Source organism: Trematosphaeria pertusa (genome assembly GCF_010094035.1).
Source record: "Trematosphaeria pertusa strain CBS 122368 unplaced genomic scaffold BU26scaffold_2, whole genome shotgun sequence".
NCBI lineage: Eukaryota > Fungi > Ascomycota > Dothideomycetes > Pleosporales > Trematosphaeriaceae > Trematosphaeria > Trematosphaeria pertusa.
The window spans coordinates 2,593,783-2,618,654 of NW_022987213.1; the positions used below are offsets into that span (position 1 = coordinate 2,593,783).

Consider the following 24,872-nt stretch of genomic DNA (forward strand, 5'->3'; position numbering starts at 1 on the left):
TTTAGACTGCTGTCATTGTTTCAAGGTATTTCATCGAAACCAGTGTGCCCACATTCCACTTCAAGCCATGATGTGTAAGCCAGCCAAAGAGAGTGCATCACGGAGATGTAGGAGAGTCTCCATACACCGGATCCGTATTGCCCATACTCAATCCACCACCTCCAACATATCATACGCCTTATGACTGACGGCCTTGTTCAGGAGCGCCAGCGGATCAATTTTCTTGGCCTTGGTCTCCGGGGTGGCGCCGGGAATCTTTGCGCTGCCTTTAACGGCCTGGTTTGCATAGTCTGAGAAGTGCTCGGAGTCCTTCCTCATGAACAAGGGCGTGTAGCGTTTCATCGCCAGAGACGGCACTCGCTCGTACTCGATATCCGCAAAGTTCTCTGTGGTGATATCCCTCTCCACGACAGAGAGCGCTTTGCGGAGAGGCGAAGCATAGTTCTTTCGGAAAGCTTCGCGGGCGTGACGTAGGTATAACTCTCGGTTGCTGGCATCGGGGCACACCTCCGCCGGAGTAGGGAAGAGTATCTCAGCGATTGAGGAGAGAATGAAAGTATGCTTGTCGTGGAATTCTCCGAATGTCGGAGCCCACTTTGCCGCCAGTGAGAGCTTCGTCAAGTCTGGCTCCTTCTCGGACTTGAGAAGGGCGCTGTCCTCTTTCAATTGGTCTGCAAACAAGCGGGCAACGGTACCGTGTAAAGCCCGATAGAAACCGTCGTTCCTCAACTTGTCTATCACGCGCTCATGCCGCTCTTTGTTCTTTTTCTGTCGCAAGACCCTTGCTTCTTGCTTGCTCCAGACTCGATCCTTCTTTGCGGTTTTTGATTTGTCTTGCTCCTGAGTGAGCAGGGACGATGGGTCGCCATCGAACTTGAGCTGGTCATTAGCAGCAAAGACCACAAGGTTAAGCAGGTCCTTCCAGTAGCCATGGGACAAGCCATAGCGAACGTCGTACGCCTTCGCTGGATCTTTTGGAGCGGTCTCATCAGCCTCGATCATTTCGAAATCTTCGTCTTCGTCCTTGGCCTTGCCTTCTCCACTGGCTGCGTGTGTCTCGATGCCCATGTCCTTCTTCTTATCATCCTTTCTGTCGGGCAACAGCGCCTCGTCCGCAACCACAGGGCGCACCAGCCATCTCAAATTCGTCAACAAAGTGAGAGGGTGATTCTCAGCTAACCAACCGAATGCTTTATAAGCCGCGACCCTGTTGCTCTTGCCGATATGGATGCTTCGCGCATTGAAGATGATTTTGACGGTCACAAGCGCATCTTCCTTCCAAGCATTCTCCAGCAGCGCCTCCAGCTTGTAACTGGCCGTGCGATTGCCAAGGTCGTAGAAGAGATCGATCAGCGGGTCCTGCGAAGAAATGTGGGTGACGTCGGTGTTCTCGGTGAGCGATTTGTTCTGAGCAGCTAGATCGTCAACCGTCTGGAAATGAGCTACATCTTCATCCGGGCCGGCAACGAAAGGAGCCTTCGTCGGGCGATTATCGTCAGCGTCTACAGAAGCGCGCCGTTTGAGACCGGTGCTGTTCTCGGCTGCCGTCTTGTCGATAGCCCCAATTTCGTCTTCGAGCTCGCGCAGATGCGGATTGCGAGCAGCGTCGACCAACTTCTTCACAAATGTCTGGAAATCGGCCTCTGGTAGGAAGAGCGACTCGTCATGCGGGAGCACGACGGGGAAAGAGGAGTCAAGGACGGAGTGCTTGCGGGCGGCTGCGCCGTCGGCAGTGATTTCTGTGGCCATTGTTAGCCGTGGCTCTCACGTATTGTGTGTAGAAGGTGGAGAGGTTGTTGTTCGCGCTGAGATTTGTGTTAAGTACTCCCGGAGCCTTTCACTCGTGAGCGCACCCGGCTAACTGCAAATTTGGCAAGAGCGCTTCTGCCTAGCAACCTGCGACGAATCAATCGCAAGTATACAGTGGCTCTGATAATTCAGCCCTAAGAAATTTACAAACGACACTGCATAGTTGAAATGCTTCGCCGCAACCTACAGGCCCATCGCTGTGGGAGCACAAGGATATGCCTCCAAAATGACTACTTCGTTTGGACACCGAAGACGGCAAGCCAATATATGACTGTGTGAAGGGCGGTATAAGGGCGGTAGCTTGCAGCAGGATCAATAAATCGGGATGGATCAAAGCTGGCGGTACCGTTAAGCCAGGGGCATCACTTTGCACGTGCTCCGTCAAAAGCGTCCGCACCAGCTACTAGATATATATGAGCAATTAGAAACATTCCACACAGTAAGAATAGCAATAGCTATGGCATTCAGAGAATTTTGCTGTGAAGGTCTCAGTGAAGCGGCGACGACGTAGAGCGCCTGTGCTCTGGGATTCCGACGCGACGATGGATCGTAAACTGTGTTGGACGAGGTATTGAGTTACCTTCGACGGCTCGAATCACTCAAGACCTCTTCGATCGACCGATTGAGGTATTGAAGTCATTTGCGGTGTCTAGTGAAAGGATTGCGGTCGCCGTGCGGTGAACTTCTCAAGCAGCTTAGTCAGCCCCTCACCCCGCCAAACGTAAAGTGGTAGGCATCAACACCAAAGCTCCAAGCTCTCCAGAAACTCTCCACACGACACAACCCCGAGTTCGACATGGCGTCCAACGTAGCGGACTCGCCATTCTTCCAGCAGCAGAAGGCGAAAGGCAACATCATCGTCCATGGTAATTCCTCGAATCCACGCGAAGAGCGGTTCTGCTAACCCGCCATAGATCCTCCGAAATTCGACCTCGAATCCTATATCTCCAATTACGATGGTACGCCGTCTTCGAGCTCCAAGCAAGGTAGAGCGACAATATGCTGACCTATTCCTAGGCTTCACTCGTCTCGACCGCCTGCACCACATCGGCTCGCACTCGGCCTACCTCGCCGTAGACGCATACCGCATAGCTATCGCGGAGGCCAAGCAGGGCAAGAACGTCAAGCTGTACCTCTTACTCGTCGAGGAGCTTAGTCAGATAGCGCCGAATGACCCGGCGGCCCTGACAGACACGGCGTGGGCGGAGAAGAAGACGCGGGAGGTGCAGCAGGAGCAGGACCGGCTGGACCATGAGCTGAAGTCGTACAAGAACAATCTCATCAAGGAGAGCATACGGGTGCGTTGTTCCACATTTGGATATGAGAGGCTACGGGCGGCTAACAGACGGTATAGATGGGCAACGAAGACATGGGCCACTTCTTCTACGCATGCGGGGACTGGAGCGCTGCCCACAAGGCTTACATGCGCATGCGGGAACACTGCACTTCGAACAAGCACCTCGCCGACATGACTCTCCGCCTCGTGTTCGTCAGCATCGCACAGAAGTCGTGGTTAGGCGTGCAATCGCACGTTGCCAAAGTGGACGCGGCACAGCTCAAGGGAGACGAGAAGATCAAGCTAGAACCAATCATTTCTGCTTGCACGGGGCTGGCACATATGTGCACGAGCAATTTCCGCGACGCGGCTACGAACTTCATTCACACCTTCCCCACCTTCTTGACACTAGAGCCAGCGGCGGGGATAACATGGCAGCGGGAAGTTCTATCGGGCAACGACATAGCTGTATACGGCGGCCTCTGTGCACTAGCATCGATGGACCGGAGCGAGCTGCAGAATCAGGTCCTAGCTAATAGCGACTTCCGCAACTTCCTGGAGCTCGAGCCGCACATCCGCCGCGCCATTACCCTCTTCTGCAACTCCAAGTACAGCGCCTGCCTTGAGATTCTAGAGGGCTACCGGAATGACTATCTCCTGGATGTATACCTTTCCAAGGTCCTCAGCACCATATACGGTCGCATCCGAACCAAGAGCATCGTCCAATACTTCATCCCCTTTAGCTGCGTCACGCTGGATGAGATGGCGACCAAGTTCCAGCTCACAGGCGAATTCGCTACCATCGAGGATGAGCTCGAGACGATGATCAACAACGGCACTCTGGATGCGCGGATAGACCTCGTTGACCGGCTCCTTATTTCACCTCCGACAAATCCGCGCTACAATGTCCACGCAGATGCCCTCGCCATGGCGGAGAAGTACGACCACACTCTCCGCCTGCGGTTGACGCGCCTCAACATGCTAGCTGCAGGAATGGAGATACGGCCAGATAAGAACCAGCCGCGGGAGGGACCTCCGGGAACGGGTGAGGGTCTGAGCTCTGGGATGAGGGGTATTGGATCCAGGCTAGGCCTGACGTAGGCGCCAAAAGAATAGAGCGAGCGACATTGATATAGCATTTGCAGGCGTTCTTCGGGATGGCGTAGAGCAGCGATAGGTATAGCAACTCCGCTAAGGGGCGTTGAACCGTTCAGATGACGGATGCATGAAGGAGGCGCGGTCCCCCAAGGCCGCATCCCCGCGCTCCATCGAATGAAAATGCAAGGTCTTCAACATCTGTTCCTTGAAGTTAGTCACGTTGTGGGCAATCAAGACAGACTTCGAAACGAGCCGCCAGACCACTCACCATGTCTCCCCTCTCCCATCATGCTATGTTGAAGACTTGGTCTTGAATACCTCTCGTCCTCTTTAGCTCCTCCGCCTCCCCAAACATCATCCCATCGACGTAGCATTCGCCCACGAAGTACCACTTCCCCTCGCCCAGCTCTCGCAGCACATAGGGCACACTCCCTCCATAGAGAATCGCAATAGCGTCTCCGGGTCGCGCGTTTCGGGGGCAGAGACCCATCCGTCCGTCGCGCGTGATGAAGAACTTGCGCTCATGGCATGCTTTGCCGGCCAGCACGGCGAACTGGTCCGGGTCGCCTCGTTCAACTAGCCTACGGAGATGAGAGGCATTGCGGAGGCTAGCGAAGGCTGGGTCGATGCGGGCGAAGTACGCCGCAAAGTCGGCGACTAGGGAGGGGACCTCGCGGGAGGGTACGACCTTTCCCAGCGGGTAAGCTCGGAAGTCGGTATACAGAGCGAATCCCGCGGCCGTTAGTGTGTGTATGTAGGACTGCAGGACTGCATCTTCGGCGCTACCCTGACGATGTGAACAGAGGTGCTTTTCCCAGATGGTCATCAAGGCGTCTTCGGTGTCGGCATGGAGGTTGAGGTCCTTTCCCATTGTCAAAACGCTTGTCATTTGAGGACCAACCTGGTCGATGATGAACCCCGAGAGGCTCAACGCCGTGCTGCCGGGAGAGTTGTTGGTTACCGTGGAGTGATCTACTGCGGTTGAGAACGCGGCGTTGTATTTCCTTGGGAATCCTAGACCACGGATTGTTGCGATGCAGACATCGAAGTCAGGCATCCACGAGATGATGTCATTCTGTGGCCTTCCGACGGAGAATGTGTCGACGGCGGATAAGATGTCGAGATTGTCCATCATCAAGATCATCTCCCTTGCAAATCCAGTGTACACGTCCACCTTGGATTTGGAGTAGTCAGGGCGCATGTTAGGTGTCTGAGAATTGGGGCTGGTAATGTCGTTCGCGAGTCCGAGGAGCGCGAAGCACTTGTCTCTGGGATCGGACGCTTGGAAGTCTCGAGCGCGGCAGACAAGTTCTACCATAGACAAGCCCCTCGGTGCTCTGTTGTGGAGCAGCCCAAACCAGAGTTCAGGAAGGTAACCGGCACCTTGATGGCCACCATCGTCTTCAGCTCTGCCTAAGTATGTCGTATACCTGCGAGTAAGAAAAGACTGCCAGAGAGCAGCTAGGAGGATGGAGCCCCAGGGCAGCGACAATTGACCAAGTCGGGCTGTGATTTTCTTATTCGAGAAGGCCTCCTGAAGAACCCAAACTCTGCGAAACCATTGCAGAGAGAAGAAGTTGGCTACACACTCATATGATTCTCTCACGGCGGCTTCTGGAAGTTGCCTCGATGTATACTGTTCCATCCAGCCAATGTCCGAAGTAGACAGAGCTAGGCTTCCATTTCCAATGATGGACTCGGCCGTGCGGGTTGTATCGTCCCGGAAACGAATTGCAATCGACGAGATAATGGATGAGGCTTTGTTTAGTGTAGCAGTGCATTCCCCAAGCCAGATGATGACGCTTGCGGCTCTGCTATAAATTTCCTTCATCATGGCAACCTGAGCGGATCTTTCAGCTAGATCGCCCTGGTTGATTGAGATTGCGTCAATCCAGAGCCATTTCGCGGCGTGCGTTTCCTGAAGGCTCGTCAAAGCGCTGAGTAAATTCTCCGTGACTAGGAAGGGCTGATAGTGTGAATCTGGCCCATCCGATGTCCTGACGAAAATCTGTCGCTTCTTGCCTCCCTCACCCCAGCAGTAAGACAGGCAATCATATTTCATATTCTTTCTCCATGATTGCGTGCATATCATCGTGCAGTATATTCCATCTTGAGAGCCGAGTCCCTGGCCGGACTCTATCTGTATGAGTCGTAAGCTACCGGAGCCTGCGTCCGGTAGGGGAGGATATTCGAAAGCTCCCCGTGTACCCTCAGGCTTTTTCGTTAAGGGGGCTCCAGGGAAAGCTTTTGCCATATGTGGGGCATGAGAAGGATGCTCCATTCTATGCGTGGACGAGACAGAAGATCGGCCATCGAGGCATGCGATATCCTGTGAACATACAGGGATGTCTCCTACCGCTGGAGACTCCGTTTTGAACGTGGTATCTGTTGAAGGCTCCATCCTCTGCGATGACTGGGATTGATGTCGCGCCTGGAACATGAAAGCAACATTGGCAAGGTTTGTGTTTCGCATTTGTTCACCCGGAATCTCAGGGAACGTGCGAGCGGGACGGGAAGGGACTGGTCGAGCACCGCCAGATATTCGCTTGACAAAGTACTTGAAACGAGTTTTGAGAATAAATTGTAGGTTTGCCAGTGAGTAATTGACAGGGAAGGCCCCAGGTGGAAGTTGCCCCAAGGCCCATCTCTCAGCTAACGGGATTTCTGAGTCGTCGGGATTGCTGTCTGGACCGTCATTGGGAAGGAGTACGTTAGTGGGTGGAGTATTTGCTACAATGGTACTTTGGAGATGTCGCGGGTCTGACACTGGGATATCGGATCGATCTTCTGCGATACCGGCTGCTCTGCCTGGAAGATGGTGGCCTTCTAGAGAAGAGTCAACGTTCGGGGCTTGCTGCCGAAACCCCCGGTTGGTTTCGACGTTCGCATTTCCGGTCTCAAGTGGCCGGGAAGAAGCTCTTTCTCCCCATTTATTGTGCTCCAATGGAGCAGGGAAGGAACCAGGAAGTTCTGAGAAGTTCTGAGTGTGTTTCTCGGCCGACCACCTTGCGTGGGGAGGAGGTAGCGCAGACAAGAATTCTACATTACTTGGCCTAGCCTGCGAGGGATAGGGAGGGGATAGCGCAGACAAGAATCCCACATTACTTGGAGGAGCCTGCGAGGGAGGAGCCTGCGGGGGAAGAGACTGCGGGGGAGGGGATAGTGTAGACAAGAATCCCACATTACTTGGAGGATACTGCGAGGGAGGAGCCTGCTGGCGAAGAGGCTGCGGGGGAAGGGATAGCGCAGACAAGAATCCCACATTACTTGGAAGGGACTGGTCTTCGTGGACAGAGTCGTATTGCGGGGGTTTACCGAACGGATTTGTATTCGACTGTGGCGTATGCATCGTGCTCATATCCAGGCGTACGTGAATCCGATCTAGTTTGAGCCGGGGCTCTGGCTGGTATTTCCGACGTATATGCCAGTGCTTCTTGTACGTTAGCTGAGTGAAGTTGAACGGCGAATATCTTCTCTTACGTAGTCGTCCTTCTCGTAGTCGTTCCTCTCTAGTTTGATGTTCTATCTACTGAAGGGACCTTCGCATGGACTTCTTGAGCTGGCTCTAGCGAATAAACGCTCCCGAACTGGGCGTCTGAATACGACGATTTACGAAGGGCGCATGTAATCCCGCGATGGCTAGCGGTTCTCTCTTCTACGAGCTGAGGCCCTCGCACAAAGAGCATGGAGAAACAAGCTTTCCGATGATGCCGTATCGTGTTGAGCTCTCTCGGGCGGCCCTGCGCGGATCGATTGGATGGTGCTGGAAAAGAAGTAGGGATAAGTAGGTAGGTACGTTGCCTGAAACGGTGGCGATGTGATGATGCGCACCCTCAATCGAACGTAAATTTCTGGCTCAATGCAATGGGTGTAATGGACGACTGCTACAGCTTGAGACTGCGTAGGCAACCGTTTGACCCCAAGTGAGCGGTGAGAACGTTGGGATGGAGACGAGGGCTGAGTGTCTAAGCACTCGGAGTGAGCTACGAAAAAGGCAAGTGCCCCGCGACGCCTGTTCCGGCGGGAAGGCACGATGAGAGCTACCAAGCAACTCTACTTCGACTTCATCACTCCTACACTGCAAAGTTCGATAATGTCAGTCTCGTTGAGTGTACTGAGCTTTAGAGCTCGCAGAGCCAGCGCCCGAAGAGAATCGAAGCATCACGGCCATTGGTGGGAAGCCGCCAATAAGTTTCACGCGCTTGCAAACAGCATTCGGCGATTCGCATCGCTCTGAGACGGCTCTCGACCACCGCCGGAATTACAAGAATCACCGCACGGCCCGTACCAGTCCTTCATCAATCGATATCGCATCTCTGGGGGTCCGTTGTCTTGGCTTGTCTTTGCCTTCCGCCTGGCCCCAGGGCTGTCGCGGTGCAGGCCGAGCCAAAGCCCGCGCGCATATGGAGGAGAAACACCTTCAACACCTAGATCACCTTTCATGGAGTCAATGGCAGGACCAGGGTTGGCGAGGTGGAGCCGTGAGGTGAGTTTCTGAGATGGTTTAGAATCCCCGAGTCGAGCTAATATGGCTTTCTCCTTGGAGATAGGCTCATGGGCGGCACGCCATGGGCGTGTCCATTCGTGGAGAAAGTCAGAGCATGGCACAACGTTCGATTTGTCCGGCACATGCCATGTTAACATGGTTCGAAGCTTCCTTTTCCCATCAGAGTCCAATGGACAGGCTTGGGCGAAAGCCACCGTCGCCTTCCACGAAGGCCATTGCACGGGTAATGCCGTCCTGGGCATGGACATGGGCATGTGACATGAGCCCATAGCAAATGCAGGAATCGAGATGCTGATGCTGCACTGTTGCTGGACGAATCGCCGACTTCGAAGCCAATGGGAGGGTGGGCAGGGCTCCAGCAGCGTGGCTGGCTATCAGAACACCTCTTCCCACCATGTGTATTCTCTGACCGTCCAAGAGGGGTAGGCGAGGCTGCCAGCTCATCTGGGGTCTCGAACGCGGGATGGGTGATGGCGACTCTCGTGGCAGGTTGCATGGCTCCAAAGCCTCTTCTGCTTGGTCGATGCAGCCTTTACCGTGAAGAGCGACAGGGCTGGCGTCCGGGCGGTGTGGATCGTCCAATGGCGCTCGACCGCCGAGGGGATGAGACGGCACATGAGGCTCTGCTCGTAAAAATCAGGCCACAGAGCCCATCCGGCAGGCCAAAAAGCATCCCCCCGAGGGCGAGCCAATTTGGCCCTGTTATTTCGCGCTATTTCCTCGCCGTCCTGGCCCTAGTCGCTGGTCGGCCCGGCTCTATCCACCTCCTGTTTGGGCTAGCCAATCTGACAGTCTAGCGCGCGGGAAGGGATCTCGCTGGGACCGCCAATCCATTTCGCCGGGTGTCCGTCCCTTCCAAATCGGGTTTCATGGCGCTCGTCTGCGGGGGTGCAGCGCACAGGCGAGGCCGACGCCGAAACCCAAACTCCACACCATTTCCCCTTGCGACCGGCGAGGCCGACCAACGGTGGACGTCGATAGTCGCGTCTTTGTGCTGTTTTACCGGGCGCGACGGCTCGTTCGCTAGGCTTTGACGAAGTTTGTCGCCTGCCACCGGTGTCTGGCGCGGACGAGAATGCCCTCGTCCACGACGCCAAAAATGGCGCTTCGCTCTCCGATCTGATGGGCGCACAGCACTATCGGTCGAGGATAGATTGCATGCCCCGACGGCCGAATTGGTCGTCATCAAGCACCATGCGACTGGTACGAAACGCCGGAGACATGCATCTTAGACGGGGCATCACGACATCATGGGGGAACATCCGTCCCAATCCGTAATATTGGTAGTCCCAGTGAGCATTCCTCTGCGCATCACCCGTCGCCGTGGCTTTCGGGCGCTCCATGCGCTTCTGCACCACCTGCTGCTGTCGTACCCCTCATTTTGTGCGATTTTCTAGAAGCGTGCCGTCTGCTATCAAGGACTTCGCCATTCTGGGGTTGGAATTGTCCGCAATTAGACCGTCGACGACTCGACAGCGACTGGCAAGCGCAAACAAGGCGAAGCGAGGACAGAGGGCCGGACCCAGAGTCAGGCCGGGGCCGGTCGTGGACGACGTCTCTTTGACGCAGGAGACATGCGTGGCACCTCACTTCCCAATGCCTTGAGGACCGATGCTATCGCATGTCTCAGAAGCGTCTTCATCACATCTCAACCCCTGAGTCTAGAGGACGCTTTGGAGAGGTGGGGGTTCACTTGCCTTTACTATGGAGCAGGCGGTGGAATACTCCTCCGGTCTTACTATTAAGATTAACCCGCTCAGCAAAACCGTCCAACGCCTCCAACGACTCCTGGCGCGTCCGTTAATAGAAACGATTTGGCAGCCCATACCAATCATACGCCAAATCGTGCACAACATCTACACGAGACGAGACGTCTCCTGCATACCTTCGAATTCCGGTCGGGCACAAGAAGCGACGACGGACGCGGTTTGTGTCCACATTACGAGCGACAGGCATGCTCGCGAAACAGGCCATTCCGGTGATAGCTTGGATGTCGGTTTTCTAATCCGTCCCAATACGAGCGCGAGCCAGCAGGGTTGCGGCCAGAAGCAAAAGGGTCTGGGCAAGTCTTCTTTGACCCTGTGGCCGTGCAACGCCTATCGTATCGTGGACTGTCAGATCACGTACATGAAGCACGTTCTTTGGGACGCGCTGTGCTCGCTGATTCGCCGCCACGCGAGCTCTTTGCTCGCTGGGCCGCTATATATAAACCGCGATACGGGTCTGTGGCGGTGTCGCAGCCACACTCCTCACTGGAGTTGCCTGTTCTCGCTGCACGCTGTAGAGTGCTGTTTCAATAGTATTGAGACGAAGCAGTCGCACCCGGCTGCTGAGCATTCCTGACGTTTATCTATTGCGTACGGCAAACTCGACCACCCCACAGCTTGCGAGCCCATACTCTCCGACGAGGGCGACAAGACTAAAATAGTCTACCACTTCGCATGCCCTTTCCTAAACATCCAGGCTCGTCGTTAGCGAAAGCTACCAAACACCTCTGAGTGGAAGGTTTCGTAGCCCTGCCGGGCTGTGGTAGCGGACGTCCAGTGCAACGCCTGGTCAAAGCACCCAAAATAGCCATCGTGGCCATCCATGGGCGATGGTAGCGTTTTTCCAAGCAGACCACTTCTCTCCCCGCAAATGTCACATGCCCATATGGAAGGACTCGCGAGCACATGAACATCCTCCACGTCCTGCACGTGAAGGGACGAGATAGTAGATTGCGGGCGACAAGGCTACGGGCGATGTTTACATTATTAGATATGGTGAGATCTCTCCCGACGTGTCGCAGGGAGGCGTTACATTGGTATTGGTGCACGACGGAATCCCGTGGCAGCAAGGCAGGCAATATTCATGCGCTCAAGCAAGCCGGTTACACTGCAGAGACGGGCAGGAGGGGTTGGGCGGCGGCGTGATAGGTTATGGCGTCCCAGGACAGGGCCTCTCCAGCGTGCGGTTCACGCTTTCTCACCAACCTTATCCATGACTTCGGGCCAGAGGATTCAGGGACCACGAGAGCGAACGAGACACGATGATTACCCGGGCCCGGCAGGCCGCATGGACGCGGGACGAAAAGGCCGAGTATTACGGCCAACACCATCTCGAACATGACGACTAATTTGCGCGGGCCTATCTATTGTGTATTGTGCTCAGTGTTGGCTCGTGGAGGCTGGCGGAACGGTTTCGTCGCGAGATTGCTCTGGCCAGCAACCCCCCCACACGCACTGCGGTCATCGTCTCGAGTGCCGCTGGTTCGCAGGCAGAGGAGGTGGTCTCGACCGTCGCTGGCGAGGGCTCACCGCAGCCCTGCTTGCTGGGACGGACGGAGCCAGCAGCACCAGCAGCAGCACCAGCACCAGCAGCAGCACCAGCACCAGCAGCAGCACCAGCACCAGCAGCAACGGTCAAGGCATATGCCGCCCTTTGGAGGGTGAAGCCTCGCGGTGCTGCCTTGGGCCGGCGGTGAGGCGGGCCTCCATGACGCGCCGTAGCGTCTGTTAGTCATGGAGATGGTGTTGGGGAAACGCGGTGTGGTCAGAAGCTTGACGGGAGGGGCCAGGGCCGCTAGCGGTGGCAGGGCAGAGGCTCGTGAGGGCCGCGACGAGCCTCTATTGGGACAATGGTGTAAATTTAGGCCGCCCAGGCGGGCGCGGGCCTATCAGGCGGCGGCGGCGCGCGCACAGCCTCGCACCAGCCACGGCGCTCGCCAGCCAAAGCGAGGGCGTCGCGAATCAGCGGTGCAGCGGGCTCCAGGCGGCCGGGTGGACAGGCCCATGGCTCCCCGCCGTGAGCGGCCGTCACCTTGCACATCGCCAGCACCCATCCCAATCCGCTTCTCTTCGCCAGATTCGGCCTGCAGCACGCCGGCGCCGGCGAGTGAGCGCGCGGCGCGTGGGGAGGCCCTCGTCGATTCAGGCATGGCCTGCGCGGCGGCCGTCGTGGTGGTGCGGCGCCCCCTGCACCGTGCTGCAGCGCCGTGCAGGGCCCGCGCTCGCGCTCACCGCACCTCCTGGACGCTCGTCTTACCGCGATGCGGTCGGGGCGCGCGATCGAGGCGGAAACGCGAGGTGCTGGCCGCCGGTATGCTGCGCACGAGTGCCTTTCTTATTTTCCTAGCGCGCATTCACCGTCTGCCACCTCATGCCACGGCCAAGCAGTGTAGGGCAGCCGTCACAGCAAGGGGAACCATGGGCCGGGGGGGCTCCAGTGGCTTTGCGCAGCGTCCGCGCTGGGGGCCATCCACAGACATGACTGAGAGAGCTTTATACATAACTCGACTTCGCCCCCGAGCCACCTCCCCAAAGTCCAGGCCTCCGATCAGCATAAACATCCAGACTGCTCTGAAGAATCCCTCAGCCGTAGTCCGTCCGCATCACAGCACTCCGCGCAACACCCTCTCTGCTTCGCCTGCCCGCTGTCTTTGCTACCGAGACTCCGGCCTCTGGACCCTCCTGTCGACGTCAACAACTTCCGTTCCTGGCAGCACCCGCGCTATCACCCGTCGAGCAAGACCAGCAGCAGATCGCGGCCATTCAATAATACCTGCCACTGACAACCGACCACCTCGCCGACCCGTGCGACGGCTCCAGGCTCTAAGCTGCCGCGGGTAATCCATCGTTTCAAGGTAGGCTTCCCCTGTCCAGCATGTATAAGATCCCCCCCCTGTCGCACATTCATATTACTGTTTACTGCTTATGCTAACCATTGCAAAGGCACTGAGCCGCCGCCGTATATCTTTATTCCTGCGCCCGCTCGCAAACCCGCAGCCATGGTCGACTACGTTCCCTATCCGCATACCAGCATGCCTCACGACTTCCAGCTCTACTCCCACGAGGAGCAGCAGCTCGAATACCTCCCCGCCACCCAGCCCTTCCTCCCCTCGAACTCCTACTCCATGGACCCCACATTCAGCGCTCCCTATGAGCATATGTCTTCGCTTGCTGAGGCGCCCAGGCCTCAGGACCTCCAGTTCCACTACGATGGCATCGCACAGGGCGTGAAGTCCACCTTCCAGTACCAGAGCCCTTCAGGATCACCGAACTCGACATCGTACTCCTTCCAAGATCAACCGCCAGTGCTCTCTGCCTCGTCCGAGTCTGGCGCCTCAGTGTCGTCCTCCGCCATGGGCTCGCCGTCGCTTAACCCACAGTTCAGCGAACCCTGGAATCCAATGGCCAACGGCCTTGGGCTCACTTCGGGCTTCGAATACAGCGGCCTGGTTGAGTCAGTCAAGGTCCCGGGCTGTGTGGGTGAGTCAACCAACGTTCTTTCGCGAGTCGAGTCATTTCCCTCTGCCGCATCTCCTACAACACCAAAGTCCGAAGGGTCGTTCAACAATGTATTTAAATCACCCACTGCTCCTGCTTCGGCAAAGTGGTCGGCGTCGAGGTCCAGCGCGTTTGCAGGCCGCAGAAACTCTCTCCTTTCGCATGAAGTCCGCCCGTGCGACATCCCCGATGGCGCTTCCCAGTCTCCTTCTACTCCAGTCAATGCCTCTCAGCAATTTGCTCAAAGCCCTTCCAACTTCATTACTCCATCGGAGCCATCTTGTCGGTTTCCTTCCATTCCTTCCCTTTTAGCGCCTCCTCTTGGACAAGAGACCCATGCTAACGCAACCTGCACAGACCCCAACCTGGTCCAGCCCTTTGGCAACCCCCTGGCTTACCCTCCGGCATCGCCCTATCCAGAGATCCGCACAACACCATCACCCTACTTCCCGGTGATCGAACACCCTCCGTCGCCTGCCCTTTCACAAATCTCTTCACACAGCCAGCGCCCTGGCTCCAGGAACCTGAAGAAGGGCAGCCAGTCACCTTATCTCGACACCCAGCGCTTCCAGCCGTACCCCAACTTCAATGGCGCAAGACGACGATCAGATGCTTCTCTCCACTCACAGCACTCGGGCACCAGCCGCAAGAGCGGCAGCAGCTACGAGCTAGACGACGAGACGAGGGAGAAGGGCCTTTGCCCCCTTCCAGAGTGTGGACGCGTCTTCAAGGATCTGAAGGCGCACATGCTCACCCACCAGAACGAGCGGCCGGAGAAGTGCCCAATTACAACGTGCGAATACCACATCAAGGGCTTCGCACGAAAATACGACAAGAACAGACATACCTTGACCCACTACAAGGGCACCATGGTCTGCGGCTTCTGTCCCGGGTCCGGCTCGGCGGCGGAGAAGTCGTTTAACCGCGCCGATGTCTTCAAGCGACATCTTACCTCAGTCCACGGTGTCGAGCAGAATCCTCCCAACAGCCGGAAGAAGTCGCCGACGGGACGCAAGGCCTACTCTGGCGCGCAGAACCTGGCCGGTACCTGCTCGACGTGCTCGGTGACTTTCGCCAACGCGCAAGAGTTCTACGAGCACTTGGACGACTGCGTGCTCCGCGTGGTGCAGCAAGCCGACCCCAGCGAGGCCATCAACCAGCGCCTCCTCACCTCCGTCGCCGAAGACAAGGACGTCACCGAGACGCTCGACCGCAACGGGCTCTCCAACAGCGTCGAGTACAGCGTCCCTAGCTACGACGAAGACGAGGAGGAGGATGACGAAGAAGAAGTCGACGTCGACGATGCCAACGACGACACCTACGGCGTGCGGCGCTCGCGCTCCGGCAAGGGCTCCCTCAAGACGCACAAGTCGCATTGACAATCAACACATCCCCGGGGTGTCGTCTCGCACGCCGGGGGTGGCAACGCCTCCAAAGTGACGAAGGCCTCTGGTGCGAGGGGTCCTCGGGCCGGGCTGACCTTTTCCAAGGGCGGCGTGGCAATCACGGGCTCGGGCCGCAAGAAGCGCAAGAACTACCCCGTTTCCTGGGGCTGCCCGACCGACAAGATGAAGATGAAGAAGCGCGTGCTCTGCGTCTACGACGGCCCGCGCCGGCTGTGGAAGGACGACATGATGCTCGACCAGGAGTTCGAGGTCCGCATGAAGCTGCCCGACGGCAAGAGCTACGTCACAGACTTGGACGTGCAGACGCTGAAGCGCGCTGAGGCGCTGCATGGCGCTACGCCTGAGGAGCGCGGCCCTTGGGCCCCGGATAATGTCATCGACGCTCCGCCGATGCCGCAGGCGCCCGAGATGCTCGAGGAGTATATGATATGATTTAAGCATCGGCTCGGCTCGGTCATCGGATAGGATGGATATCGGAAGGGAAAAGTTTTGGTTGGGCCTGCTCCTCTTCCCTCTCTTTCGTTTTCTCTCGCAAACCCCACATAACCCGCTCGTCGATTCCAAGTGTTGGATCCGCACGAGAGCCGTACACAGAGACGCGATCAAGACCACCCCTTTTATGTTGTACTTTTACTTCTTCTTTGACAACTACCCCTTCTTGTGTCTTCTTCATCATCCCCCTTGTTCTTTTTTTTTTCCTTCGCCCTTCTCTTGCTTAGTTGGGCTTCTTTGCGTTTGGGCCAGGTTTCGCATGTTTGAGCGATTGGATTGGGATATTTCAGATCGATACCACTGCTTGCTTGGGAGGAAAGGGACTGCTGGTTGGTGTCGGCATCGGCGTTTGGCTATGGCTTTGTTTTATGACCGAGCTCCCTACTTGGGATGAGCGATGCGACGCTTTCAGTCATGGGCTTCTCTGGGTAATGTGTATCATGGGTTGGCGGGGTTTGCACCGTGCTGTGCGCGAGTGGTAGTTTTTAAAATCTATTGTCTTGTCAATCTTTGATCTTTGTTGCTTGGTGATGGGTGAAGTAAAGTGACGTGGAGTGGAGTGGAGTGAGTTGCTCGAGAGAAGAGGGTGTGTTGGAGTGGAGGAGTTGGATGAGAAGGATTGAAAGGGGTAGACCAGTAAGGAGGAGACAGACATACCTAAGGACTTGCGAAACTATCTCATCATACATCCCTCCATCTGCAACTATTAGCCCACCTCCGTATGACAAAGTATCCTCGCACCCATGCGAACCAAGCAACATACCTTCCTCACTCTCCAGCTCCGGGGGTTCAGCCCCCCAGATATACCCATCCCCTCCCCACTCCCTACCTACCTATTCGCCTCCCCCCTTCCCACGCCCGCCAACCGACCATCATGCCCCAATTTACTCCCCAACCCGCCCATCTCAGCATACCCACACGCACACGCCAACGCCTTCAGCTCAGCTCGGCTACGTCTCCGGAAGCGGGCGGGGCGGGCCAAGGCGGATGACTAGCAGGCGGAGTTTCCTGTTCGGGAGCGATTGACGCGTCCGGGGGCGGCGAGCAGAAGGGGAGGCGGGCGTGTCTGACTGTTTGGGAGAGAAGGGAGGGAGAAGGGGTTATATATATATATATATTTGCGTAGAGGGAGTGGGGTGGGGTGAGGAGTTATTTTGAGGGAGGGGGAGCTGGAGGAGGATTATTCTTGTTTGGAAGGATTGTGGATGGATGGAAGGATTCGAGAAGCTGGGTAAGGCTGACTGGTGCGGCGTATGTAGGGCTGAGCTGGGCTGGGGGGAGGGGGAGCCTCGTATCTGTATGGGACGTGCTGGATAGGTTTGGAGAGAGAGGCTTGTACATGGCGAGATATTTTTCTTTTGACTGGTGGTTTGGATGGCAGAGTTCACAATGCGCTGCGGATGCTGTTTTTTCGAAACTCGAGGCAGACTTTGAAGGTTATGTGGGCTTGCTTCGGCGGCGCAAGCATCGGAGGAGACTCGGCGACACACAGCTTTTGCCGAGTACGGTTGGGAGCGTGGAAACGGGTGGTTTGCATGAAATTTGGAGATAAATGGGTGGAGGATGGTTCTGATTAGGGAAGAGGGCCGTCGTGTTCGCTTCGCGCTGTGCTTGGTAGAGGATTCACTGTTCTTTCTTGTCGGATACGGGCCCATCCATTCTTGGTACCGGTCTCTTGGCGCAGAGCAGTCGTTGCTTCCTCTTAAGGCTGCTGGCCGAAGAAACGCACTTGCCAGCGAAGTACCTAGGTAATGAATGGAAATATTGAGTGCTGATACGACTGCGTTTTGCGTGCTGGGATAGCAATGCGGGAGGTGGTAGTGTTGGCTCCGTCATCGATTTAGGCGAGAAGCAGCGGTGGACAACCCTTGGAGCGCTACTCCGCACCGCGCGGTATCTTACCTCGACCTGTGGAATCTCTCTAATACACCATTTCCGGCGTGCTCTTCTTCATGGACCACCCTTCTGCGCCTCTCCCCGTCGACAACCCTCAGCATGTGCAGGAGGGCATCTTCAACGGGCCGGTCCACCTCGCGCGCGGACGCCAGGCGCGCGACCCGCAGGCAAAGACGGTCACGTACAGCGTCGCGTCGCTGGAAGAATTCGAATCCTGTCTACGCGAATACCTGGCCACCCTCGCAGACCGGGACCCAGAGCACACCGAGTGCCAGCTCTCCTTCTGGATAGGCACGAGCTTCCTCGTTTCGGCGCCCGATCCCAATCCCCAGCAGCAGCAACACCAGCAGCCTCAGCAGCCTCGATTATCGTCGCAGCCCCACCTCGCCCAGCACCCCGACGCGGCCCCGGGCTACCAGCCCGCGAACGGCATCCAGTATGGCGCGCCGAACCCGTACCAGAACGTCTCCGACCCTGCCATCGCTTTGACGCTACAGACATTTCCGCAGCAGTCGCCGCCGTCGAATCCGGACGCGAATGGCGCCGGCAACGCGAGCAACACTCCCAAGAAGCTGCAGGTGGAGCACAAGGTCAGCATGAGCATCCTAGAGGCGCTGCAGCCGACGGAAGATCCGAAAGAGAAGATGCGGAAGCAAAGAGCAATTGCAAAGAGCTGCGTCGACGCGATACAAAGGTCGGATGGCTTTCGGTACAGCTTCCACAACTGCTGGAACAGCCGGGAGGACGACAGCTTCCGCTTCTCCTACTACTGCAACGACTCGCTCCTGAACAAGGACCGTGCCGCAAACGGGAAGGGGGCAAAGCTGGGGAAACGCGCAACGAAGCCGGTGTACGACTGCAAAGGCGTGCTGTCGGTCAAGTTCTCAGCCAGCAAGCAGAGCCTGGATGTTTTCTACAAGCATGTCCCCATCCACAAGACATATGAGGAGCGGGCTCCCCCGCCACGCAAAGACTCGAAGCGGCGCAAATATCTCGAGGAGAACGATCCAGAGGCGCTATCCAGGATACAGAATCGGCCCAAGTCAGAGAAGAGGGAATCAGACCCCGCAGCTCCGCCTAAGCCTAGCAAGAAGAGGAAGAAGCCCGAAGAGACCAAGCCTTCCTCCACATCGCTGGAGAGTGATTTAAGAGCACAAAGCTTGCGTTCTCTGCTCGAACTTATCCGCCCGGATCCTGCTCCTGAACCGTCTTTCCCCGTCCAGCATGCTCCCCAACCCCCGCCTCCACCACCGCCATCACAGCCCCAACCTGCGGCTCATGTGGACCCCAAGCCAGCGAATCCTCCGCAGATGCACGGTCAGGCGCAGGCTCCGGCGCACGCGCACGCGCACGCGCATGTTCAGCAGACTCGAAAGCGGCCCCGAAATAGCTGCGATGTGTGTAAGGCCAAGAAGACGAAGGTAAGTCTCCCGCGCAGCCGAGTAGAAGCACCAAAAGCAGAGTCCTGCTGGTACTTGTCTTCTCGCGTTTTCATTTCGATACTGACTTTCTCTTAGTGCGATGGTACGCGGCCAGTTTGCCAGACCTGCATCGACAAAAAAAGACAATGCATCTACACGGACATGGGAGACGACCGGCGTCCGTCGGCGCCCGACCCTACCGAATCGGTGCGACAGGCACAGGCTGCGAGTACTGAACTCTCCGAGCTGGAAAGGATGAAGAAGGAACTTGAAGACGCCAAAGCCCGCATACACGAGCTAGAAGAGGAAAAGAGGCGGACCTCGATTACTCCAGCTCAGACGCCTCAAGCACCTCAAGCGCCTCGGCCTCATTCCCGGTCGCAATCCGATGCCAAACCCCAGCCCGTTCCGCCGCAGCAGCAGCAACAGCGTCAACATCAACAGCAGCAAGTGCAAATGCAGACGGCTCAGCTCCAGAACGCTCAGCAGCTTCAGAACGCTCAGCAGCTCCAAAGCCCGCAGCAGCTACAGAGCCCTCAGCAAATGCAAGCACCCCAACAGCTTCAGAATACCCAACAATTACAGACGCCGCAGTACAACCATTTCAGTAATCACACGGCTCACCCGTACGGGCTTAACCGTCCGATGCCACCGCAGAATATGTCGCAAACCCCTTCTCAGGCACAGCCAACCCACGGGTTACCTTCTGGCACCGGTCTAACGCCGACGGCAGACGCCAGCAACCCGTACGGCCGCGAATTCGGCTGGCCAGCCGCATACTACGGGTACCAAAGCGCCCAGCAGCACCAGCCCGATCAATGGGCAGCTCCGCGGAACTCGAGCGTGTTCCGGTAGACTCCCGCCTAGAAGGCGACAAAGTGGCGAGAGGTTGAAGAGACGGTTGCGCAGGTTCAGACCGCCTTTCAATGTCTCGAGCATTCCGTGTTTATTATGATCTTTCCTCTTTCTCTTTCGGCACATGCGATTTTCAATTGCATTACGGTTGTGGGATAAGTAGCATGGTGTAGGGCGCTGGCGGATCATTATACCCTTTATTGATTTGCACACTGGACTATCGGGCGTGATCCGACAAAATGCATTTAGGCGTCACCTTGGTATGTATTGCCTCCTCTCCTGCCACCAGTTCTCATGGATGGACGGGACAAGGCCTGAAATGAACTTTTTGCTTTTTATTGCTACATCTGCCTTGGAAACGCTCGTAAAGAAGCACCGCACCCTTTTTCCCTCTCCGAGTTCGTCCTTTAAACGCTCAAGATTCACGAAACCACAGCCGCCGCCCCCCATTCCTTTTGACCCCTTTCTTCTAAACGCGAAATTCTCCGGAATAGTTCGCACTCCACCAGGGACGTGCATATATGCATGCTCAAGTCCCTGGTATCTTTGCTTTTCGATCTTTTTTAGTGTGTTAGAGACGATCTGGATCTTCCCGATCAAGTCTCTTATTTCCCCCCCTCATTCTCCCCCCAGTATCTTAGCCAGCGGGAAATCTCACAATCCACCCAGATGCCGCCGCGAACAGCACATCCTCCTCTCCGCCAGCAGGCCCCGTCCGCGCATCTTCCCCCAGGCTCCCCCGAACACCGCGCCCGTCCTGATCATCCTGCAGCACGCGCTGCCTGCGCGCGTCCTCGCCCTCTGCGCCGGGGAGTCGCACTTCAGCCGCCGCGTACTTCTCGAACAGCGCTTGCGCGCCGTGCACGGTCTTCGCGCTGCGCGAGATGTATTGCTGGGTTTTCTCCCACTGCTTTTCTAGGGGCAGCTTGGCTCGGCGGTGCGGTTTCTTCTTCTTTTGGGAAGGAGCGGGGGTGGTGTGCGGCGGGTATGGGGCTGCGTCGTCGTCGTCGTCGATCGTGTTGTTGGTGGAGGGTGCCGATGGAGTGCCGTTGTTGGGAAAGAGTGGGAGAGCGCTGTGGGTATCTCGCAGTCGCGGTGGGGGGCAGGGGGTTCCGTGAGACGAGGCGTTATTGTATGCCGGCGATGGAGTCGAGGACGCGGAGAAGGGATTTCCTGTATTGGTGGGCGTACCGTGTATGGAGTTGTCCCCGAAGCTCGGGGCCGCGGTATACAGTCCTGGGATGCTGCAAGGCCCCGCTGGGCTTCCGTCTTGCTCAAGCCCGCTCTGCTGCTGAAGAGAAGCCTGGTACCAATTCGGCGGCGAGATCGTGTAGAAGCTAGGATTATTGTACGAGAAGCCGACGGTGGTCGTTGACGGGAAGAGACCGCCAGGAACGATGCTAGCTGTATGGACGACGTTGGACTGGCCTGCATACGCTAGTGGGAAAGATGCAAACCCAAGTTCGGAGGGGGCATTCGGGGTTCTACTAACACCACCTGGAATGGCCGCAGGCGCTGCCCCGGACGCCACTCCTTTGCCGGCCTTCACCCAGCTGTGCTCATTCCCGCAGGCCTTTTGATGGTTGGAGTGGAAGAATTCCTTGGGAAACGCGTCCAGACAGAACCAGCACTCCACCATAGTGCTCTCGTGGGCCTCCCTGCACTCCGGCACGTGGACTTTGTAGAACCATGGGCAGTTCTTGAACGGCTGCTTGCATATTCGACACTCGATAAGGTCGGGATCTTCGGACGAGGCGTCCTGTGAGACTGGAAGGCCTGCCGAGAAACTGACAGTGGGTGCATCATTTTGCGCACCGGAAGGTGCCTGCCGGGGTGGTGAGGGTATCCATGGTGAGGAGGAGATATCGGCAATCTGGTTTCGCTGAGCAGGAGATGGGATGGTGTTGCTGTCCACCGTATCGTTCGCTGACTTGTTCGCGAGCTCCTCCAGCACATTATCAATCTTGACTGTGCGAATGGAGTTCCCCCCGGTGCCGGCGGTTCCGTCAACGACAAGGGGTTCGACAGTGTTTCCCTCTTCCTGGACGATACTCTCAATCTGGGACGCACCTGGGGCATCTACCTCTTCTAGGTTGCCCGCTCGCGGAGAGATGTCTGTTCCCATCTCGCTCTCGTCCTTCACTTGCGCAGCATCATCCTCATCACTCTCCGCAGTTTCTGGCACGCTGTGTGCACTGTCGGTCCCCTTCTCAACGTCAATCCGGGCGCCGCCGGTCTCAGCATGGTCTTCCTTGGTCCGCATATCATCGCTGCTGTAGGCCTGCAGGTTCGGTTGTGCGCTGGCTTTGGGAGCTAGGAAGGCGATCGTCTGGATCTCGGACAACGTTACGTTCGACATTTTCTGGGCTTCTGTGAGTTTCTTCAACTCCTCGAGCTCGGAGTGTAACTGCTCGGCCTTTTGGTCCGAAGCGAGCTTGGTCTGCTCCAACGCTTCAATCTTTGCCTCGAACGCCTTCTGCTGCTCTTCAAGCGCTGTCTGAAGAGTCTGCTTCGACAGATCGTTCTGCTGCTCGAGCTCCGCCTGTAACTGCTCTGCCTTTTTGTTTGATGCGAGTCTGGTCTGCTCCAATACTTCAATCTTTGCTTCTAACGCTGCCTGCTGCTCTTCGAGAGCATTCTGGAGATTCCGGTCTGCGAGCTTGGTCTGCTGCTCAAGCTGAGAGGCAAATTCTTGCTGCTTCTGCTCGGCTGCCTCGCGGAAGGACTGCTGGAGGTCATTGATCTCCGCGCGGTGCTTCACTCGGGCTTCTTCGACGTCTTTTTCGAGCTGGGAGACCTGCTGCTGGTGCTCGGTAGTCTCTCGCTGCTTCTGCTCAGCTGCTTCGCGCAGCGACTCCTGGAGAGCTGCAATGTCAGCGCGTTGCTTCTCTTCAGCGCCCTGGGCGTCCTGGAGCTGCTGCTTCAACACAGCAAGCTGGTCGCGGTGCTGGATCTCGATCGCGTCTTTCTGAGACTTGAGAAGCTCGTACTTCTGCTGCTCTTCTTGGACATGGCGCGCCATCAGCTGGTCCTTCTCTTCTCGCAACTTGTCAAGGGCTTTATGGTGCTCGGTGCTCTTCGCTTGTTCTACTCTCTCAAGCTGTTCGCCATGACGGAGCTTGAGATCGCGAAGCTCTTTTTCGTGGGCGTGGCGGAGTTGAGCAAGCTCTTCACTCTTCTGCCTGAGCTGATCCTCCTGCTCGTTACTAAGCGTGCTGAGCTGTTCGGATAACTCTTTCTCGCTGGCTTCCTTCTCTTCGAGCTTCGTGGTGAGCTCCCGGAGCTTGCGCTTGCTTTCGTCCTCGCGATCACGAAGGTCCTGATCCTTTCGCACCAGCTCGTCGCGGAGGTTACTGATCTTGCCGTCCCTCTCGCGCGTCACATCATCGATCATGTCTTCGGATTTCCGGACCTCTTCTTTGAAGACAAGGAATTCGCGATCCTTCTGCTGGGCAAGCTGCTCAGCTTTCTCCTTTTCATCCCGAGCAACTGCAAGCTTCCCCTCCTTCTCAGCGAGATTGGCTCTCAGCTCATCTTTGTGCATCTGGAGCCCGGCGAGCTCTTCCCCTTTGCCATTTGTTTGGCGCTTGAGCGTCTCAATCTGTTGCTGCAACTGCTTCTCGGTCGCCTGCTTCTGGATCCAGAGTCGGAGCAGCTGCTCCCTGGCGGTCTTGCGGTCTTCTGCATGCTCTTGCTTGAGCGTCGCCATGTCACGTTGGAGGAATCGCTTCTCAGCACTAGAGAGAACGAGAGCGTGTTCGTCTTCTCTGCGCCCTTTCTCGAGGGCCGCGATCTTATTCTCTGCCAATGATGCTCTCGCATCAGCGCTGCTGCGCGCCGTCTCTATCACACTGATTTCGTTGCGGGCAAACTGCAGCTGTTCCTCGAGGTATTGCTTCGCCGTCGTCATGGTCAGGAGCTCGGTATTGAGGCGTGCGACCTCCTCGGCCTTGTCCCAGTTATCCTTGCGGGCACTGTCGAGCTCTTGACTCAACCTCTGCTTCTCAATCTTGCAGGTATCAAAGTAGTGTTGCAGCTGCTTCTGGCCAGCCTCAAAGCTCTCAATCTGTCCATGCTTGGCGATTTTGAAGCCGTTAAACTCGGCTTTGAGCAGGCTGTAGTCGTGTTCATGCTTCTTCTTGGCGGATTCGACCTCGATTCTAGCTTGCCACAGCTGGCGGTCGGCATCAACTTTCTGGGAAGAGAGGACTCTATATTCGCCTTGATGCTTAGTGTAGCTTGTCTGCAGCGCGCTGAGCCGGTTCTCGGTCACAGTGTTCTGGTCAGTGAGAGCGTCGATCTGACGCTGCAGCTCAGCCTTCTGGATCCGAGCGTTGTCCTTGACTGCTCTTACGAGCTCTATGTTCGCATTGTTGATGAGCTCGATTCGCTGTTCCAGACCAGTATTTTGCGTCTCAGCATCCCGCAGTTGGCGTTCCAAGCGAGCATTCCGCTCATCAGCCGCTTGCACTGAGTTCTCAAGCGCGACGATTTGACAAACGAAACCCTCTATCTCCTTCGGGCGCTCCTCCCAACGCGTCTTCCATCTTTGGTAGCGGAGTTCGGCCTGCCTATTTGTCGCATGCATTTGGTCGCGGTCTCGCACTTCCTTTGCATGGCAGTCGTTGAGTTGTCGAATTGTGTACGCGTGCAGCTGCATGCGCTGTGTAAGCTCCTCCTGGTGGAGAGCCTTCAATGCCACTCGTTGCCATCGAAACGCTATCCGCTGGTAGGCTTGAGGATCCCGACATCTAGCCGGCTGCGTGTTCTCGATAACTAGGTCATCAGGGACCAGATCGCGTGGTAGTGAGATGCGCCGATACTCATTGTACTTCTCGTGGCACCAGT

The 24,872-nt window shown here is 56.7% G+C and overlaps 10 protein-coding genes across 10 annotated transcripts; 5 read left to right on the forward strand and 5 right to left on the reverse strand.

Annotated features, from left to right (window-relative positions):
- Positions 1–7: 7 nt before the first annotated feature.
- BU26DRAFT_514784 (uncharacterized protein) lies at positions 8–1,822 on the reverse strand. Its single transcript, XM_033827913.1, has one exon. The coding sequence runs from the start codon at positions 1,747–1,749 to the stop codon at positions 148–150; it is 1,602 nt and encodes a 533-aa protein (XP_033689957.1). The 5' UTR covers positions 1,750–1,822; the 3' UTR covers positions 8–147.
- A 749-nt stretch (positions 1,823–2,571) lies between these two features.
- BU26DRAFT_448078 (PCI-domain-containing protein) lies at positions 2,572–4,381 on the forward strand. Its single transcript, XM_033824672.1, has 4 exons — positions 2,572–2,675; positions 2,724–2,768; positions 2,827–3,107; positions 3,164–4,381. The coding sequence occupies exons 1-4, from the start codon at positions 2,606–2,608 to the stop codon at positions 4,184–4,186; spliced, it is 1,419 nt and encodes a 472-aa protein (XP_033689958.1). The 5' UTR covers positions 2,572–2,605; the 3' UTR covers positions 4,187–4,381.
- An 88-nt stretch (positions 4,382–4,469) lies between these two features.
- BU26DRAFT_415845 (uncharacterized protein) lies at positions 4,470–6,437 on the reverse strand (the record flags this gene model as incomplete). Its single annotated transcript, XM_033823133.1, has 1 exon — positions 4,470–6,437. The coding sequence occupies one exon, from the start codon at positions 6,435–6,437 to the stop codon at positions 4,470–4,472; it is 1,968 nt and encodes a 655-aa protein (XP_033689959.1).
- A 1,824-nt stretch (positions 6,438–8,261) lies between these two features.
- On the reverse strand, positions 8,262–9,022 carry BU26DRAFT_514786 (uncharacterized protein). The gene is made up of 2 exons (XM_033827914.1): positions 8,730–9,022; positions 8,262–8,669 (listed from the first exon to the last, which is right to left on the reverse strand). The coding sequence occupies exons 1-2, from the start codon at positions 8,957–8,959 to the stop codon at positions 8,378–8,380; spliced, it is 522 nt and encodes a 173-aa protein (XP_033689960.1). The 5' UTR covers positions 8,960–9,022; the 3' UTR covers positions 8,262–8,377.
- On the forward strand, positions 8,859–9,759 carry BU26DRAFT_148462 (uncharacterized protein). Its single transcript, XM_033819933.1, has one exon. The coding sequence runs from the start codon at positions 9,026–9,028 to the stop codon at positions 9,485–9,487; it is 462 nt and encodes a 153-aa protein (XP_033689961.1). The 5' UTR covers positions 8,859–9,025; the 3' UTR covers positions 9,488–9,759.
- Positions 9,760–11,071: 1,312 nt separating this feature from the next.
- Positions 11,072–12,606, reverse strand: BU26DRAFT_583633 (uncharacterized protein; the record flags this gene model as incomplete). Its single annotated transcript, XM_033834569.1, has 3 exons — positions 11,072–11,820; positions 11,913–12,181; positions 12,369–12,606. 3 exons carry the CDS (start codon positions 12,604–12,606, stop codon positions 11,560–11,562), a joined length of 768 nt encoding a protein of 255 aa, XP_033689962.1. The 3' UTR covers positions 11,072–11,559.
- Positions 12,607–13,455: 849 nt separating this feature from the next.
- On the forward strand, positions 13,456–15,792 carry BU26DRAFT_416852 (uncharacterized protein; the record flags this gene model as incomplete). Its single annotated transcript, XM_033823179.1, has 3 exons — positions 13,456–13,905; positions 14,287–15,323; positions 15,414–15,792. The coding sequence occupies 3 exons, from the start codon at positions 13,456–13,458 to the stop codon at positions 15,790–15,792; spliced, it is 1,866 nt and encodes a 621-aa protein (XP_033689963.1).
- A 561-nt stretch (positions 15,793–16,353) lies between these two features.
- On the forward strand, positions 16,354–16,915 carry BU26DRAFT_148478 (uncharacterized protein). Its single transcript, XM_033819934.1, has one exon. The coding sequence runs from the start codon at positions 16,462–16,464 to the stop codon at positions 16,876–16,878; it is 417 nt and encodes a 138-aa protein (XP_033689964.1). The 5' UTR covers positions 16,354–16,461; the 3' UTR covers positions 16,879–16,915.
- BU26DRAFT_148486 (uncharacterized protein) lies at positions 16,677–17,713 on the reverse strand. The gene has a single exon (XM_033819935.1). It carries the CDS (start codon positions 17,505–17,507, stop codon positions 16,953–16,955), a length of 555 nt encoding a protein of 184 aa, XP_033689965.1. The 5' UTR covers positions 17,508–17,713; the 3' UTR covers positions 16,677–16,952.
- Positions 17,714–17,749: 36 nt separating this feature from the next.
- BU26DRAFT_514791 (uncharacterized protein) lies at positions 17,750–20,349 on the forward strand. Its single transcript, XM_033827915.1, has 2 exons — positions 17,750–19,169; positions 19,266–20,349. Exons 1-2 carry the CDS (start codon positions 17,805–17,807, stop codon positions 20,022–20,024), a joined length of 2,124 nt encoding a protein of 707 aa, XP_033689966.1. The 5' UTR covers positions 17,750–17,804; the 3' UTR covers positions 20,025–20,349.
- The last annotated feature ends 4,523 nt before the right edge of the window (positions 20,350–24,872 follow it).